This window comes from Neolamprologus brichardi, chromosome 9 (assembly GCF_056152115.1).
Source record: "Neolamprologus brichardi isolate AB-2024 chromosome 9, ASM5615211v1, whole genome shotgun sequence".
Classification (NCBI taxonomy): domain Eukaryota; kingdom Metazoa; phylum Chordata; class Actinopteri; order Cichliformes; family Cichlidae; genus Neolamprologus; species Neolamprologus brichardi.
In genome coordinates this window covers 29,675,222-29,689,840 of record NC_142112.1, presented here as the reverse complement: position 1 = coordinate 29,689,840, position 14,619 = coordinate 29,675,222, and the positions used below count along the sequence as shown (strand labels likewise).

The following is a 14,619-nucleotide window of genomic DNA, read 5'->3' as shown; positions in this document are numbered from 1 at the left end:
TAGAAATGTTAAGCAAACCTTTCTCGATGTAGCTCTTGGGAGCCCACTGGGGGTCTCCGTCGGCGTAGGGGTCGTTGTAGTGCACAACTGCGGCGTCTTCCTCCTCGTAATCCACCGGAGGCGGCGGCGGAGGCGGTGGCGAGTCGTCAAACATGGGCATGTCATCCGGAGGAGGAGGGGGAGGTGGAGTAGGAGTATCTGCAACTATTGAACGGACATCAAAAGTGAGACTCGTTTTGGTTGGAGTCACAAGATGTCCTTGGTGATAGAGGTGGCGAGAATCATGCATAAGAAATAAATCAAGGCATGCAAAGTTTGTCTGACAATCAAGCAGGCTGCAAGACTTCTCACAATTGACATGCCGTATGTGTGCGAACCTCTCAAGTGGCTCATGTAGTTTGTGCTCCTGTTGTAGCTTTGAACGTCGCTTCACATGCATATGCAGAAAAAAGGACACCTATATAAATTATTTATGAGCACTTAAATAATGAAAAATACACTCCAAGTCATGCCATTTAGTAAGTTAGAGCTGACGGCATCCACTCCGGGACAAGAAAAGGTATGAAAACGTATACAGACTGCATCTGACACTATAGCAAACTGAAAATATGACGCCGTATTGTCTAGAATATACAGTTAAAGTGTTGGATGCTGACATTAAACACGGCCAACAGGGTCACTGTTTGCTAAATTCTCTGCTTGGTGTCAAAAAGATGGAATTTCCTTACATGGGTATATCAGGCACACCTCATCCATCTGACTGAGGTTTACAGTAGATACAATTTCATTTTTGAAACCAACAGCACCCAAAAGCCAAGGTAGGTGTGTGTGTGTGTGTTACTTCAAATTGAGCTCACTGGCACGTCTGTCTAATATTGGTGAGACCAAATCAGACCAAACGGTTACTACAGTTTCTGTGCAGACGTTTTGCAAATACAACATAGCTACCAGGGTTTGTTTAAGAATCTTGTTAACACTTACAAAATGTTCTTCTGCAGTTGAGAGTAACAGCAGCTTATTTAATGGTGCATAGTGTGTACATTAAGGTCTGAATTTTGCCTTGACAACAAGAAATGGTGCAGAAGGTCGTTTTCTGGTCCCTGGAGGGACCCACAAGTGCCAGGTTCTGTTTGAGGAAGCCAGAAGAGGGGCAGCCAATCAAAGAAATGGCTTTTGAGTTAACTGGGGCAATCGTGGCTAAAGAGTTGGGAGTTTGCCTTGTAATCGGAAGGTTGCCGGTTCGAGCCCCGGCTTGGAAAGTCTCAGTCGTTGTGTCCTTGGGCAAGACACTTCACCCGTGGCCTACTGGTGGTGGTCAGAGGGCCCGGTGGTGCCAGTGTTCGGCAGCCTTGCCTCTGTCAGTGCGCCCCAGGGTGGCTGTGGCTACAGTGTAGCTTGCCATCACCACCGTGTGAATGTGTGTGAATGGGTGGATGACTGGATGTGTAAAGCGCTTTGGGGTCCTTAGGGACTAGTAAAGCGCTATACAAATACAGGCCATTTACCATAACTGGCAGCTAAAATTCTTTGCTAACAAAGTGTGAATTAAGGAGTTTCAATACAGGCCACTATAAAATAAATAGTTTGTGGTATCAGCAAACTATCCAGAGCTATTCTAGTGAAGTTTACAATTAATATATTAGTTCCCTTTCAATAAATGAGCATATGGCAGGTTTTGGATCAAAGGGGACAGCAGAGAGTGGTGACCTTTGGCACGTTTTACCCTAAACATTATCAATGACTTTAGCGTAACTCTATAGTGCTACAAGTACTCTGTATTATACCTCTATAGTAGTGTAGATTTGTAGCTGCAGAAATAAATAAACTAAATTATAAGTTGACTAATAGAAGCTTAAATAATGAGTGGAATCTAGTAAGAATCAGTTCAGTTTTGGAAAAGGACGGTATTAAACAGGATGAACACACAGTGCATGCTCTGTGTTTGGGAGTTGGAACAGTTGGCGCAGATAACGAGGAAAGTGCTGTGTGTGTGTCTTAGCCTCTTCACTTACTGCTCTCCTGCATCCTGGCCACAAAGCCAGTCAGAGGTATCTGTGGAGTCAGCTGGGGCATGGGGGGAGGAGGAGGAGCGATAGACACTGAAAGCCAGCGGAGAAAAAGGCAGGAAGGCCGACAGAGTGAGCATCAGAGAAGGAGAAAAAGACAAAGCCCATCAGTCACCAAGAAAGACAGTTCAGGGTCCAACCCAACCCCCAAGCAAACAACAGTCAACACAGACACACTGCAAGAACTGGGAGCATGTACACATCTAACAAAAGCACAGTTAAGCACTATACTGGAAGACTGATTGTTTAAATAATTTTTTTTTTTTTTTCTTTTATTTGACAGAGATCACAGATCAGACGCAAACATGAGCTGAAAGTTCAGCAACATCTGCGACTGTGGTGAGATTCACATGGTATCAGGGAATCATTAGAGCAAGAGGATAAAAAGCAGATTAGGTTTGATTTCTGTCGATCAGACCGTTTCCACTAAATCGGAAAAAAAAAACCCGGGGGACTTCTAATAGCCACAAGGGGGCAGTATTTACTTTAGATGTCTCATCCTGAACTCATGTGAAGCAACTCCCTTCAGTAATGTTAAGACTACTTTAGATTCTCATGTTAGTTTTCCTCAGATCACATGATCAATTTTAGGTCAAATGCTGTGAATAAGTAATAATCAAGGACCAGTGTTTCAGAAAATATCACTTTTAGGCTTCAGGCAATGACAAAGCTACCAGGAATCTGCAGATGTGCAAGAAAGACCACATGTGAGGTGTAAATTCTCTCTGAATGAAGTGTTTGGAACGGAACGGGCACATCTGCACATCTGGAGGTCATCTGGCTTGCACTGTGATCTGTATAAATGGGATCCATACAGCGTGAAAAGGCCACCTAACTATTCCTGCTATCTCAAGCTGCAAGTCTACCCTTTAAAAAGAGACTTAAAAATCAATGATGCCTGTGCTTTGCCTTTATTTTCTTGACCCCACCTAATAAAGCTGTGCGAAGAGATCTCTTAGCAATATAGGCATAATTGAAGTGAGGTTAACGGCTGACCTAACTAAACTGCAGTACAATACACAGCCAGTAAACTTTGCCTAAGTTTTTACAAGATGCCAAAGACTGACTCTGCACTGCTAGCCAACATTGATAGCCTGCATTGCATCTGTGTACAAATCCAAGGATGAGGCATTCTGCATCAATACTAAAGACACCCCACAGTTGGATAAAAAACTTTAAACTGCACTTTCAGATTAAAAACAAACGTCAATAGTTCTGTGAAGAACTCGGCCTGACCTTCAGAAAGCACTGATTTACTTGCAAATATAAAATATAAAGATTTTGTGTGTGGCTACAAAGGTTAGGTCGCTTTGGGTGCATGATTTGGGAAGAATGTGAGGTTGTGTGTCCTTCAGTGACAGCTTTGGATCTAGAAAGCAGTTGGGAGCTGGAGACAAGAGGGCCTTACTTGAGTTCTGACCATAGCCAGGAGTGCCTCCATTAATATGAGGCTGCTGTTGTTGCTGCTGCTGCTGCTGCTGCTGTTGTTGCTGCTGCTGCTGCTGCTGCTGCAAGGAGAACTGCGAAGTGACCGACGGCGCCCGCCGGTAGGTGCCCGTGGCCGAAACCATAGAGACAGAGGAGTTGGAAGAGTTGTGCCGCGAAATCTGCCGTGAGATGGTTCCAAACTGGGACATTGGAGCAGGTCCCAGACCAGGTCCAGGGGCCACAGCTAGAAACCCCAAGGACGGGGAGGAAAGAGAGGAAAGCCAAGCAGGGTAGCAAAGGAGGGAAGAAGGTTGGAAATGAGAGGGAAGGGGGAAACCAACCAAAACATGAATCATTAACACCGTGTGAGATAACTTGAGCTTTTAAATTCTGATCAGAGCCCCCTGCCTATTAAAAAAATGTTAAAGTTAGTCAACAAAAGTCAGAGGAAGCAGGTGATCTTGGGGAAGCAACAGAGATTGTAATTTGATTATAAAAGTAACAGACACTTCATGAAGAGTTTCATCAACAAGTTATCTTAAATGTAGCTTTCTTAGACAAGAAGGAAAGGAAGGATCGATTGAGGAATAAGAACACAGCAACAGAACAGATGGATCCTGCAGGTTTTTGCTGAAGCAACAATTTAAAACAGGGATTTCAAACTCATTTTATATGCCACGCTTTGATGTGAAGTGAGCTGGACCAGTGAAACTGCATGATAAATGTATGAAGCAAACAAAAGGTTCCCACAGTTCATTGGTCAGGGTGTCCTGTAAGTATAGATTTAGAATACGAAGCTTTCATTGATTCACTTTGGTGTAGTATAGATGCAGTGGGTGTGTGGGGGATCTTTATCAACAGGAAAAACTGTTCAAAATCTTTGTCCTTCCTTCACATTTTCTTAAGTTGTCAAGGATGCAGAATATAGTCTTTACACAGCCGATTCAGGCCCGCGGGCCGTATGTTTGACACAAGGTTTAAAAGATTGCAGGTAGCATTTAGGATTACGTGCCTCACTACACCGCCATCAAAGAATAACTGAAGCATCTCTGTGAACAACAGCTTTAGAAAACAACAACAACAAAGAACTATTTGAAGATTGAAGCAATGTGTGCGGCTGTGGCCGACAAAAATAGAGAGGGCGAGGAGGGGTTTAAGTTTTTTTCTGCTCAAGCATTTCCTGTTCACATTTCTAGATAATATACATCCTCTCGGGAGAGATAGGAATGGGTGGGACCAGAGGAAGTAAAGATTCAGAGGTAAACAACCACAAATAAACTTCGCTACAGTGTCACCAGCAGAATAAGTGGAAAATAAAGAGACTTGTGATGTTCAGAGGATAAAATGTGCACAATTCAAGTGATCATCTCGGTCACAAAGATTACCGGAGTCGATGAGCGAAGAGCAGCTGCTGCTCAGGCTTAGACACTTACCGGTGGACACCGATGAAACAGCTGGATGCTTTTAAGCTTTACAGAGCTCGGACTCTAAATCAATCCCAGCATCACGAATCTGTGATTCAGAGGCCGTGTAAATTAAAGCTACATCAGGCACTGCTGAGTATCTGAAGCACCCAAAAGGCTGGCTGAATGGTTTGGGGAGTCCATTACCCTGAAATCATTATGTGGCATTTGCTGTGGCTCAAACAGTCTCCATACTGAGGCACTGCTTTACTTTCTACCAGTGAAAATCATTAGCATCTCTGAATTCAGCTTACCCACTCTCTAAACCTGTTGCAAAGACGCATTGAGCACAGTGTTCAATAAAAGGCAACTAATTACATAAAAACATAACAAGGTTTCCAATAAATCAGGTTTAGAGGGACAAATTAGCTTTAAATGTATTAGATGTGACGTGTTGTTTGACCCCTCGGTCTACCAATGCTGGTGCAGCAATTGTAATTTTAAAAGTTAGGCCCAATAGGAACGTTTTACTTTTTACACTACATCTGTGTAAACAGATCGCACCCTGCATCAGCAAGTTATCTTTAGCTTTGCCCGCTGATGGGTGAACATTTACAGTAACGACCGAGTTTGGGGATGTGTCAATCTTTTTTTGCAACTTTGCAAAAATAGTTTTTCTGTTTCATCACAGGCTATGATCACAGCTAACGCACACGCAAATAGAAAGTAGCAGCGATGCGGCACACAGACGGCAGGCTGACAATCAAATGGGGAGATTTAAAGATGCAAACTCATCTCAAATCGTAGCCACGCCGATTTACAATTAAAAGGGTTAATTATGAAACCAGAGTCTGGAATGTCCCCAACCAGCTTACAGCTTTAAATGTGAATGATCTTGAGTTCAGGAAAGTGTTGCCTGATGCAGCTTTAACCACAATCATGTTTTTGGAAATTAAAAAAAAAATCAAATGAGCCACATATTGTACCTGCAGTAGAAGTCTCAAAGTCACGTTTCTGTACATCTGTACAGATTTGAAAAAAACAAACTTGCATATTTTATTATCCACAACAGCTTGAGATTAAAATGTAAAGGACCAATTTAAGAGAAATTACAGGCACTAATTAACTTTAGCCAGGCCCTAGGTGACATGAGACTTCTGTATTAACCGATTACACTTCAGTGAAGAAGAGCACCACCACCACCAAAACCACCACCATGAAGGATTAAGTTAAATGTCACGCTGTGCTTAACAGAAGCACGAAACTCTGTCCACACTGCAAGCAACGACAGAGCTGAACAACCCAGAAATCTTTGGCTGATGTGTTTAGTTCAGCGAGTTTCTTGGCTGGGGAAAGATCGTCATGGCCAACGCTCGTCGAGAGTGCAATTCGATTTTTATCTTTCTCCCCCATTTCCTTAATAATGTTTCCTCATTTTGTGAATACCGCTTCAGCCTAAGTGGATGACAGAGAAATCTCTCATATGATGCGGCTGTTTCTGCTGCTTTATTCTTGATTTTTTTTAAAGAGGAAAGCTATGATAAGATTTGATAAGAGGACCCTTTGCTTGCAGTGTGCACAGACGGACATCGGCACCCTTATTTTGTGCATCTCCATCTCCGAGGTGATGATCCGCCATCCAGTCGGCAGAGGTCAAACAAGAGGCTCTGGAGCTTCGAGGAATCTCACCTATGGGAGGTGGCGGTGGTGGCGCTGGAGGGGCCATCCCGGCCATGGGAGGAGCAGGTGGAGGTAGAGGAGGAGGGGGTGGGGGAGGCGGAGGGGCTCCCGGGGGAGCAGGCATGGTTGGGACTGAAAGGAGGACTCACGTTAGTGACCATTTAGCGGTGAGGCAGGAGCAGAGCGTGTCCTCGCCGCCTCCTACACCTCTATTACATAACATCATATCAATTTACTTAAGAAACCTCCGGGCCCAGAGGAGCGCTCCGACTTCTCGCGCACTTGGACACACTCCTTTGCGGTATGAATCGAGTGTTTCCATGGCGACCAGCTTGCACATCACAAAGAAAGAGAGAGAGGGAGTGCTGTGGAAAGTCCTGTGTTGCCGGCTTGATCCCGGCGCTGAGGTAAAACAGCTGCTACGTCAACCTACAACGCTCCAAAGTTAAACGCAGCACCATCTCCGCCGTGATCACGGTACAGCGCGACACCACGTGTAGCAGCTCGTCGTGTTACGTGGGCTTTACTGTTTAACTGTAAAGTGTCAGGCCTCACGCAGCTTGGCCTATTTACACAGTAGGATAGAGAATCAGCTGTGCTTAGAACACAATGGGGCTCCATAATCCCTGTCTGGTAAACATAGGCTTTGTGATGCACACTCTCTCTATCTGCCAATAGCGTCATACATTTACAAACTTCATCATATATTCAGATTTTACGCTTAAAAACACTTATTTAAATTCTATTTTTTTAGCCATATATTGATTGAGAAATGTATGTGTTTAAAGTTTGATTCACAAAGAACACACCATAGACTGTACCCAAAAGATGGACAATCAGTAGCAACATTGATCTGTCCCAGATGTTTAAGAAGTCCAAGGTTGTCACCTTGCATACTGGTTTTTATTGTCTATTTTACTCTAAATAATGATAATGACTTTAAACAAATGAACACTGTTGAATTAGCTATTAGCTAAAGCTAATGTATAAGGACACATTCTCATTAGATGTTTACGGAGGTCAAATATCAACTGAGCTGTAGGATCATCTTCTCATTGACTTCTGTGAAAGTGGACTCGTCTTTAAACAAGAGCAGTCGCCCTTCGGTGACCATTTTAGACCTGGAAGTTACATCTAGATTTGATTTAGTTGAAGTCTATGCTGTGCATCTTGCCAAACGGAGCAGTCCTGTAGTGTCATCATCTTGTTTTAACTGGGTGGAAAATACACCAGAACTCAAGTGACAATGTTCCTGAGGGTGTACACAGATTTCTTACTCATTAAAGCAAATATTTCTCCCTGCATTTCTAATCCAGGTAAAAAAAACAAAAAAAAAAACCCACTTAAAAATAAAAAACAAGCCTCACTGAAAATCAGCATAATTTGGACACCGACTGGCCGATTGTTACCGTTTACTGTTTAAGTCACCATCACTGTCAAGCTCACCTGGTCCAGAGTTGGGGATGGAGGGTGTAGGCACGGCGATGGGAATGCCAATTCCGCTGCTGCCGCTGTTCTCCCTGCTGCCGCTGCCCCCGCTGCTTCCACTGAGGGAGGAGAGACAGAAGGAAAAAGAGGACATTGTTTTATTCAGGGCAACCTGCTTAGACTGCACAGCAGGTAACACTGCAGATATAGGGGACTCTGATGCTTCGCTGCTCATGTCCCATTTAGAAGTAAAAGGCCAAAAACTCCACATTTTTAAGTAATACTCCAGGGTGACTTTGCTCTTCCACACTTATTCAGTCTATTGGCTTGTTACGACTGAGCTGCAGGGTGACACACCCAAGTGAAAAAGACATGAGTCACCCTATTGAAGTATTTTTGGTCACAGTCTGTCAAAGAAACTGAATAAAAAGTAAATATTCCAGGATTTAAGAGAATATTTAAGCATTCAGCATGCAAACCACCTTAAAATATCTTGCTTTTGATACTGCAATTGCCCCCAAACACAAATTTACAGTGATCATCATATAGTGTGGATGATAATCACCAACATTAAGCCTTGCTTTAAGAGTAATGGGGGGGAACAGTCACTTTGTTGTACATGATACGAGGCCTTGCCAAACACGTCTAAATGTTCCGCGTGATTTATTTTTAGAGAACGAAATAAAAGGAACAAAGACGTGACTGTATAACCGGAACATCAGTCTGCACATCAGTTTAAGCAGGCCACACACATGCGCGCACGCTTACTGCAGCTAGCACACATTTATGAGAAGCAGGTTAGTCAGCAGGATTTAAAGATTATTGAAATTGGAATTTATCATACCAACGCGCACATATTTGTGAATGTTTCCCTACTACACACCCAGTATTATGTAGAATTTGTGCTACTGTAGATTTACTGGTACAGGAATAAGTGTGACGCATGAATTAACGCCTCACACCACTGCATTTATAGCCTGAACAAATCTGCAGTGTCTATCACTGGATGGGTCTTTGTGCGAGTTATTTGTTAGGCTAACTGGTGACTAAATTGACTGTAGATGTGGACGTGACAGTTGTCTGTGAACTGTGGATCCTGATTCTCACTCAACACTGCAGTTAAGAAAAAGGACATATGGAGTCATGTTAAAGAATGAGGTGAATATTCATTAGCTGTTTGTTTTTTTTAAATAACGAAAGCTACAGATGAACAACTTTTTCAACATCCCGAAATTATAAATTGTATAATCTATATATGCGTTTCAAATATTTTGAGGTGTTGGACTTAAATTTTAAGACATGTGTTCCCAGGACCCAAATCACAGGCAATTTTCATATTTTTTTATGACAAATTATCTACTGTTCTCAAAAAATATTCCACTCATAATAAATTCATGAAACCAGCACAGTGATGTGGATTCTGTACTGATCTGTTGTGGTAAAGCGAGAGCTAAGCAGAAAAGCGAAGCTGTCGATTTACTGGTCCATCTACGTTCCTGCCCTCACCTACGGTCATGCGCTCTGAGCAGTGACTGAAAGAATGAGGTCGCAGATACAAGTATTGGAAATTAGTTTCCTTCAAAAGGTGCCTAGGCTCCCCCTTGAGATACGGTGAGGAGCTCAGAGGGACTCTGAGTAGAGCCGCTGCTCCTCCACATTAAAAGGAGCTAGTTCAGGCATCTGACTTGATGCCTCCTGGACACCTCCCAGTAGGCGAGGTATTAGGGGCATGTCCTACTGGGAGAAGGCCCCAGGGAAGACCCAGGACTGGCTGGAAGAGGTGGCCGGTGTGAGAGAAGTCGCTGCTGTTGCTGCGACCCAGATAAGCGGTAGAAGACAAATGCATGGATCATCAAACATTTAAGAGGCAATTCTGTGGAAAAATTAATGACATAAGACCTGCCAATAAGCATATCTTTAAAAAAAGCATAAAAGACATTGTTTTTATAGACTTTTTTTTTTTAAAGTCTCTGTCCATTCCATCCCACATAGAGACAAAGCCTTTGTGGGTTGTGTCACAAAAGGTATTCGGCATAACAATTAGCTAAGTCAAATATGTGGCGCTACCTGCTCCGCTCTCCTGTCACCCTGTGTGAATAAAGTTGCAACTGAAGGGAGCTTTGCTCAGACATAATGTTTTTACTGGATTTCAGCAGCTTTGCCCAGCACTTGGATATAGGTCATGTGTATGTAGTATGTATGTCAGCTCTGCATTTTCAGCCTGTACATGACCCTACAGCTCGTAGATCAATGGCCAGGACAAATAAATCCCTCCTCCCGCTCTTTCGCTATCTGTCAGGCTGGCCTTGATCCTCATTTCTGCTACAACCCCTCATCCCACCTCTTCTTTTTTCCCCTGCCGCTTTCATCCTTGTTTTTCAACTGATCCCCCCCTCACCCTTAACCATCCCTTGACCTCTTTCTCTGATCTCTTCATCGCCTGTAAAGTGATTCCCCATTCATCTACCAGAACCCCTCTCTCCCTCAACTCCTCTGATTCCTTCCACCCCTCTGAACCCCTGCTCACTCCCACCTCCCCCACATCCCTTTATCCCCCTTTCCCTTCACCCCTCCTCCCCTCCCCTCTGCCCTCTCCTCCTCTCTGATCTGTGTCAGTCAAGCCCTGGGGCTCTCCGGGCACAAACAGCGGGAGTTACTCCTCTAAAGGACGACGGTGGCAGTAGGAGCTAACTGTCTGTGACTATAGAGGCTAAACAATATTGTGCCCTCTTTTAAAGTCAACACCCTTCCTCCTCATCTCTGCGATTTAGATTTATCCCTTCTAATCTCTCTATAACTTACCATTCCTTTGCCAACCCATTTATCTCTTCCCCTGCTTTTGCTTTCTTTAGTCGTCTTTGTTTCAAAATGGTGTCAAATAAAACCAATGAGCTCTTTCTCCGCTGCTCCGCCTCCTTCTTTCAGTCTGTACTTAATACAGGGAACTCTTGATAAATTAACTGTGAGGCGTAAGAAAGTTCCAGCTCACTTGCTCACAACTGACAAAAATCTCTAGAGCCAATATGGAAAAACAGCTTCTCTCTTTTAAAGCCATCTGTGACACTGATATTTAAAGGTAGTCGTCTGGTATTTATCCATACTCACTGTAAATAGGCAGCTTTGACGTTTCACTTGAAGTGGGAAGTCAGGAATCCCAAGATCCTAACTGGAATTTCAAGCCAGTGTTGAGCCAAAAAGTATTTTTTTTGTTTATATCTAATCTCTTTGGTTATATTGATGAAGACTGCAGTTAACAGCATTTGCAAGGGGGTTATGTATGAAATAAGGAAATTACCTGTTCTGCCAGGACCTTATGACTCTAAAATCTTGCTTTTATCAATTGCGTCTTATTTGCAAGGCCAGACATTATGTCCCGCACAAGGACGTCTGTACTTATTGCAACTCCCTTTACTTTGGTCTTAACTCTACTCTTCTCCATACACTGCAAATTGTTCAGAATGCGGCGGCTGGTTTTCTTACTGGTACTGGGCGGCGTGTTTCTATTACCCCTGTCCTCGCTGACCTGCACTGGCTCTCCGTTAAGTATCGTATTCAATTCAAAATCATGCTGCTTACCTTTAGGAATTATTAACAATATAGTGCCAAGTTACCTCACTGAACTACTTAGCGCTCTAGCAGGGGTGTAAAATCTAAGATCATCTTCCCAGTTTCAATCTTTCAAATCGTGGTTAAAAACCTATTTATTTAACGTCGCCTTTTATACCAGTTAATGCTTGTTTGTTAGTTAGTTTAATGTTTGTTGCTACTTTTGTTCTATTTTTAACTACTTTTAATTATTTTAAAATTTTCTTGACTCTTATCTTTTACACATATTGTTCTATTACGCTTTTATATGCATTTCTTTTGTCTCTGTGTTTTTAGTGCCATCAACCTGCTAGCATGTTTGGTACTTTGCCATGGCCATCATCTTTCTCTACTACTTACGTTTGACCCTCTCGTATGTTAAGCACTTTGGTATTCCACTGGTTTTAAATGTGCTATATAAATAAAGTTTGTTGTTGTTGTTGCATTACATCCAATCCTGTCCTTTTGGTCAATTAAAAATATCTTTCTAATGTATACTTGTTCCTCCTTTGTATAATGTATAATTGATCCTCCTCTCCGCATTTAACCCATTCACTCAGTGAAGCAGTGGGCAGCCACCAATCTAGCACTCGGGGAGCAGTGTGTAGGGACGGTACCTTGCTCAGGGGTACCTCAGGGTCGCTGTTCAGTGGATTCGAACCCCCGACCTTCCGATCATGGGGCCACCACTGTACCTACTGAGCTATCCCTGCCCAATTTCACACCTGTGATGTCATATTTGCTGCCATTTCTGCTTCCCCAGCTCAGCCAGATCTGGATAAGATATAGGATATATCCTATAAATATGGGATATAAAGAATAAATACAGATATGTAAAGTTACTTTTCCAAAAGCTGATTGCAGTGTCTCTCTGATGGAAAGGGTTTTTTTTCCTGGTTCAAAAAGACTTGACATCATTTTTGACAGATATGTTTGACAGCCTAACAGTTTAAATACCAGCAATTATTTTTTGGCACAACACCGGAACGGTCGGACTTCCCACTTGTAAAGTTGCAGAAGCAACACCAAACTTGACCTGATAGTGAGTTTAAACAGCAATAAATTTATAAAGCCTTTAATCTGTACTTCCACAGTTGTGCATTTGTGACTCGTTTTATGCATCTGTGTATGGAACCATAATCTAACCATAAGAACAGCTGATTTCAAATCAAGTCCTTCACATGGCACAAAATGTTTTGTATGATTTGCACAGCAAACATTTTTTGGGGTGTTCTTTTAGGGCACTTTTGAATTGCTTTATAATGACATAAAGAATATGGGTATAGCAGTTAAAGAAGAAGTTGATAGTTCTGCAGAACTATCAACTTCTAGGAACTATGTTTAACATTTGTGTTTTGGTACATGCTGTGTCCACAAAGCCAAACACCATCTTTAACATACAGACTCTGCCCAGATATCCAAACCTGTAATGCTAGATTAGAGCAAATTTTTACTCCAAGCATTCTGCGGTGACTAAAATTAGCACGGCTCCTAAAATAAAACGTTCCCTGCACGCAAGAGTGTAATTGCTCCTACACAAAGATATTAGATAATAGCAGGGAACGTGTAGCAGAACACGGGAGCCTATATTGAATTCAGACCTCAGCTGAAGATGACAGAGACTGTTGAGCTGAACAAGCACAGCTTACTTCCTGGCAGTGTAATCAAATAGTGATGCCACAGCGATATTAGCTGCAGCAGGGAGTTTGGGACTCTGAGGACAGCATTCAGTTTGTTAAGGGGACATCAGAGCAGATCGGCAACGGTGAGGCCAAAGAACCTAAAACTGTGCACATTCAAATACGTTTTAACAGATGAGGCAGAACAGCTGTAGGAAAGAAGCAACAAGCATGAAACTAAAAGGGAAGTTGGAGAAAGAGGGTTTAAAAATAAATAAAATAACATTTGCTCATAAATACGTAATATTTACGAGCATCACAGCCAGCATTACAGGCTTTTTAGCTAATGAGGAGACTTCACTCCCTCGTAACTCAAATTTGATGAAAGCTCCTGGAGATTTCTGGGGAACAATCCTTGAGAGTAATGTTCAAGGGGTTCCACGCTGTGGCGGACTTTTTTTCTTTTTCTTTTTTTAACAGCACTTTATTTCAAAGGCTTTTACAGATATTAATATCAGAGTGATTCAGAAGCCCTCCAATCCTTGTCAGACAAATGCTGGATTTAGTGTAGTGGAGAGGAAGAGGTGTGAAAGTGCTCTAAGCCGCTGAACTGAATGAAGAGATTAGAACTAGCCGACATAGAGGGGACCGGTGTTTTTGGATAGATGCTTTACACACATTACTCAAACCCTAGGTTTATATTCAGTGAGCAGTTTTAGTGGTGTAGCTGGAACACCCAATTCCACTTCAACCTCTCAAAATTTTCGAAAAAAAAGTGTTACATGCCTGTTGCACTGTTCATAAAAAGCTGCTGATTAGCATTGCAGATTTTAAACTGCACTCTGCATGAAAGTATTTTTCTGTGACTCTCTTATCCTCTTCTACCGTCAATATTTGGTCGGTTTTTGGTCATATATTCGGATCGTATTCCTCTCACGTGCTACTACCACACTTCTTTTAACTGCTTCAGCCTTTTTACGTCCGTATTGGAATTTTATATGTGGTTAATTGTACTACAAGTCCTTAAATAGTTTGTCCTGAGTTTTTCTTCAGTGTCGAAGTGTAGTTGTTTATTTGTGTGTTACTTAGTTGGAATTAGTAGGTATCTGCATCACTGCACAGTTTATGGAAACGGCTTGCTGTCCTAACTTGTTATGTTTAGCCTTTAATTTATCATTAAAATATTCTGAGTCTGCGATAGACCAGCAGACTGTCCAGGGTGTGCACTGCCCGTCTCCCTGTGACAGCTGGGAAAAACTTCCAACATGGCTGGATGGATTGAAATTTGTTTGCTCATGACTTCAAAACAAATTCAGAAAATTGCTGGGTGACATCACAGTACACATGTACATCTTTTATATAAAATCTCAACTTTTACCTCAACATTCCCAGCATGTCTGGCTACCTATC

At 42.5% G+C, this 14,619-nt stretch overlaps 1 protein-coding gene across 9 annotated transcripts in view; it reads right to left on the bottom strand.

Annotated features, from left to right (window-relative positions):
* Positions 1-14,619, bottom strand: part of abi1a (abl interactor 1a) — a 52,444-nt gene that overhangs the window by 2,043 nt on the left and 35,782 nt on the right. For 2 of the 9 annotated variants that reach the window (XM_087846279.1, XM_087846280.1), the window contains 4 exons: positions 8,024-8,124; positions 3,475-3,738; positions 2,013-2,099; positions 19-204 (listed from right to left, as the gene is read on the bottom strand). In XM_087846279.1, the coding sequence (XP_087702405.1) occupies positions 19-204; positions 2,013-2,099; positions 3,475-3,738; positions 8,024-8,124 (638 nt within the window). Of the gene's footprint in view, positions 1-18; positions 205-2,012; positions 2,100-3,474; positions 3,739-6,586; positions 6,710-8,023; positions 8,125-14,619 lie in introns of all 9 variants that reach the window. The other 7 variants (XM_035911321.2, XM_035911322.2, XM_087846284.1 and 4 more) reach the window with 6 other exon arrangements.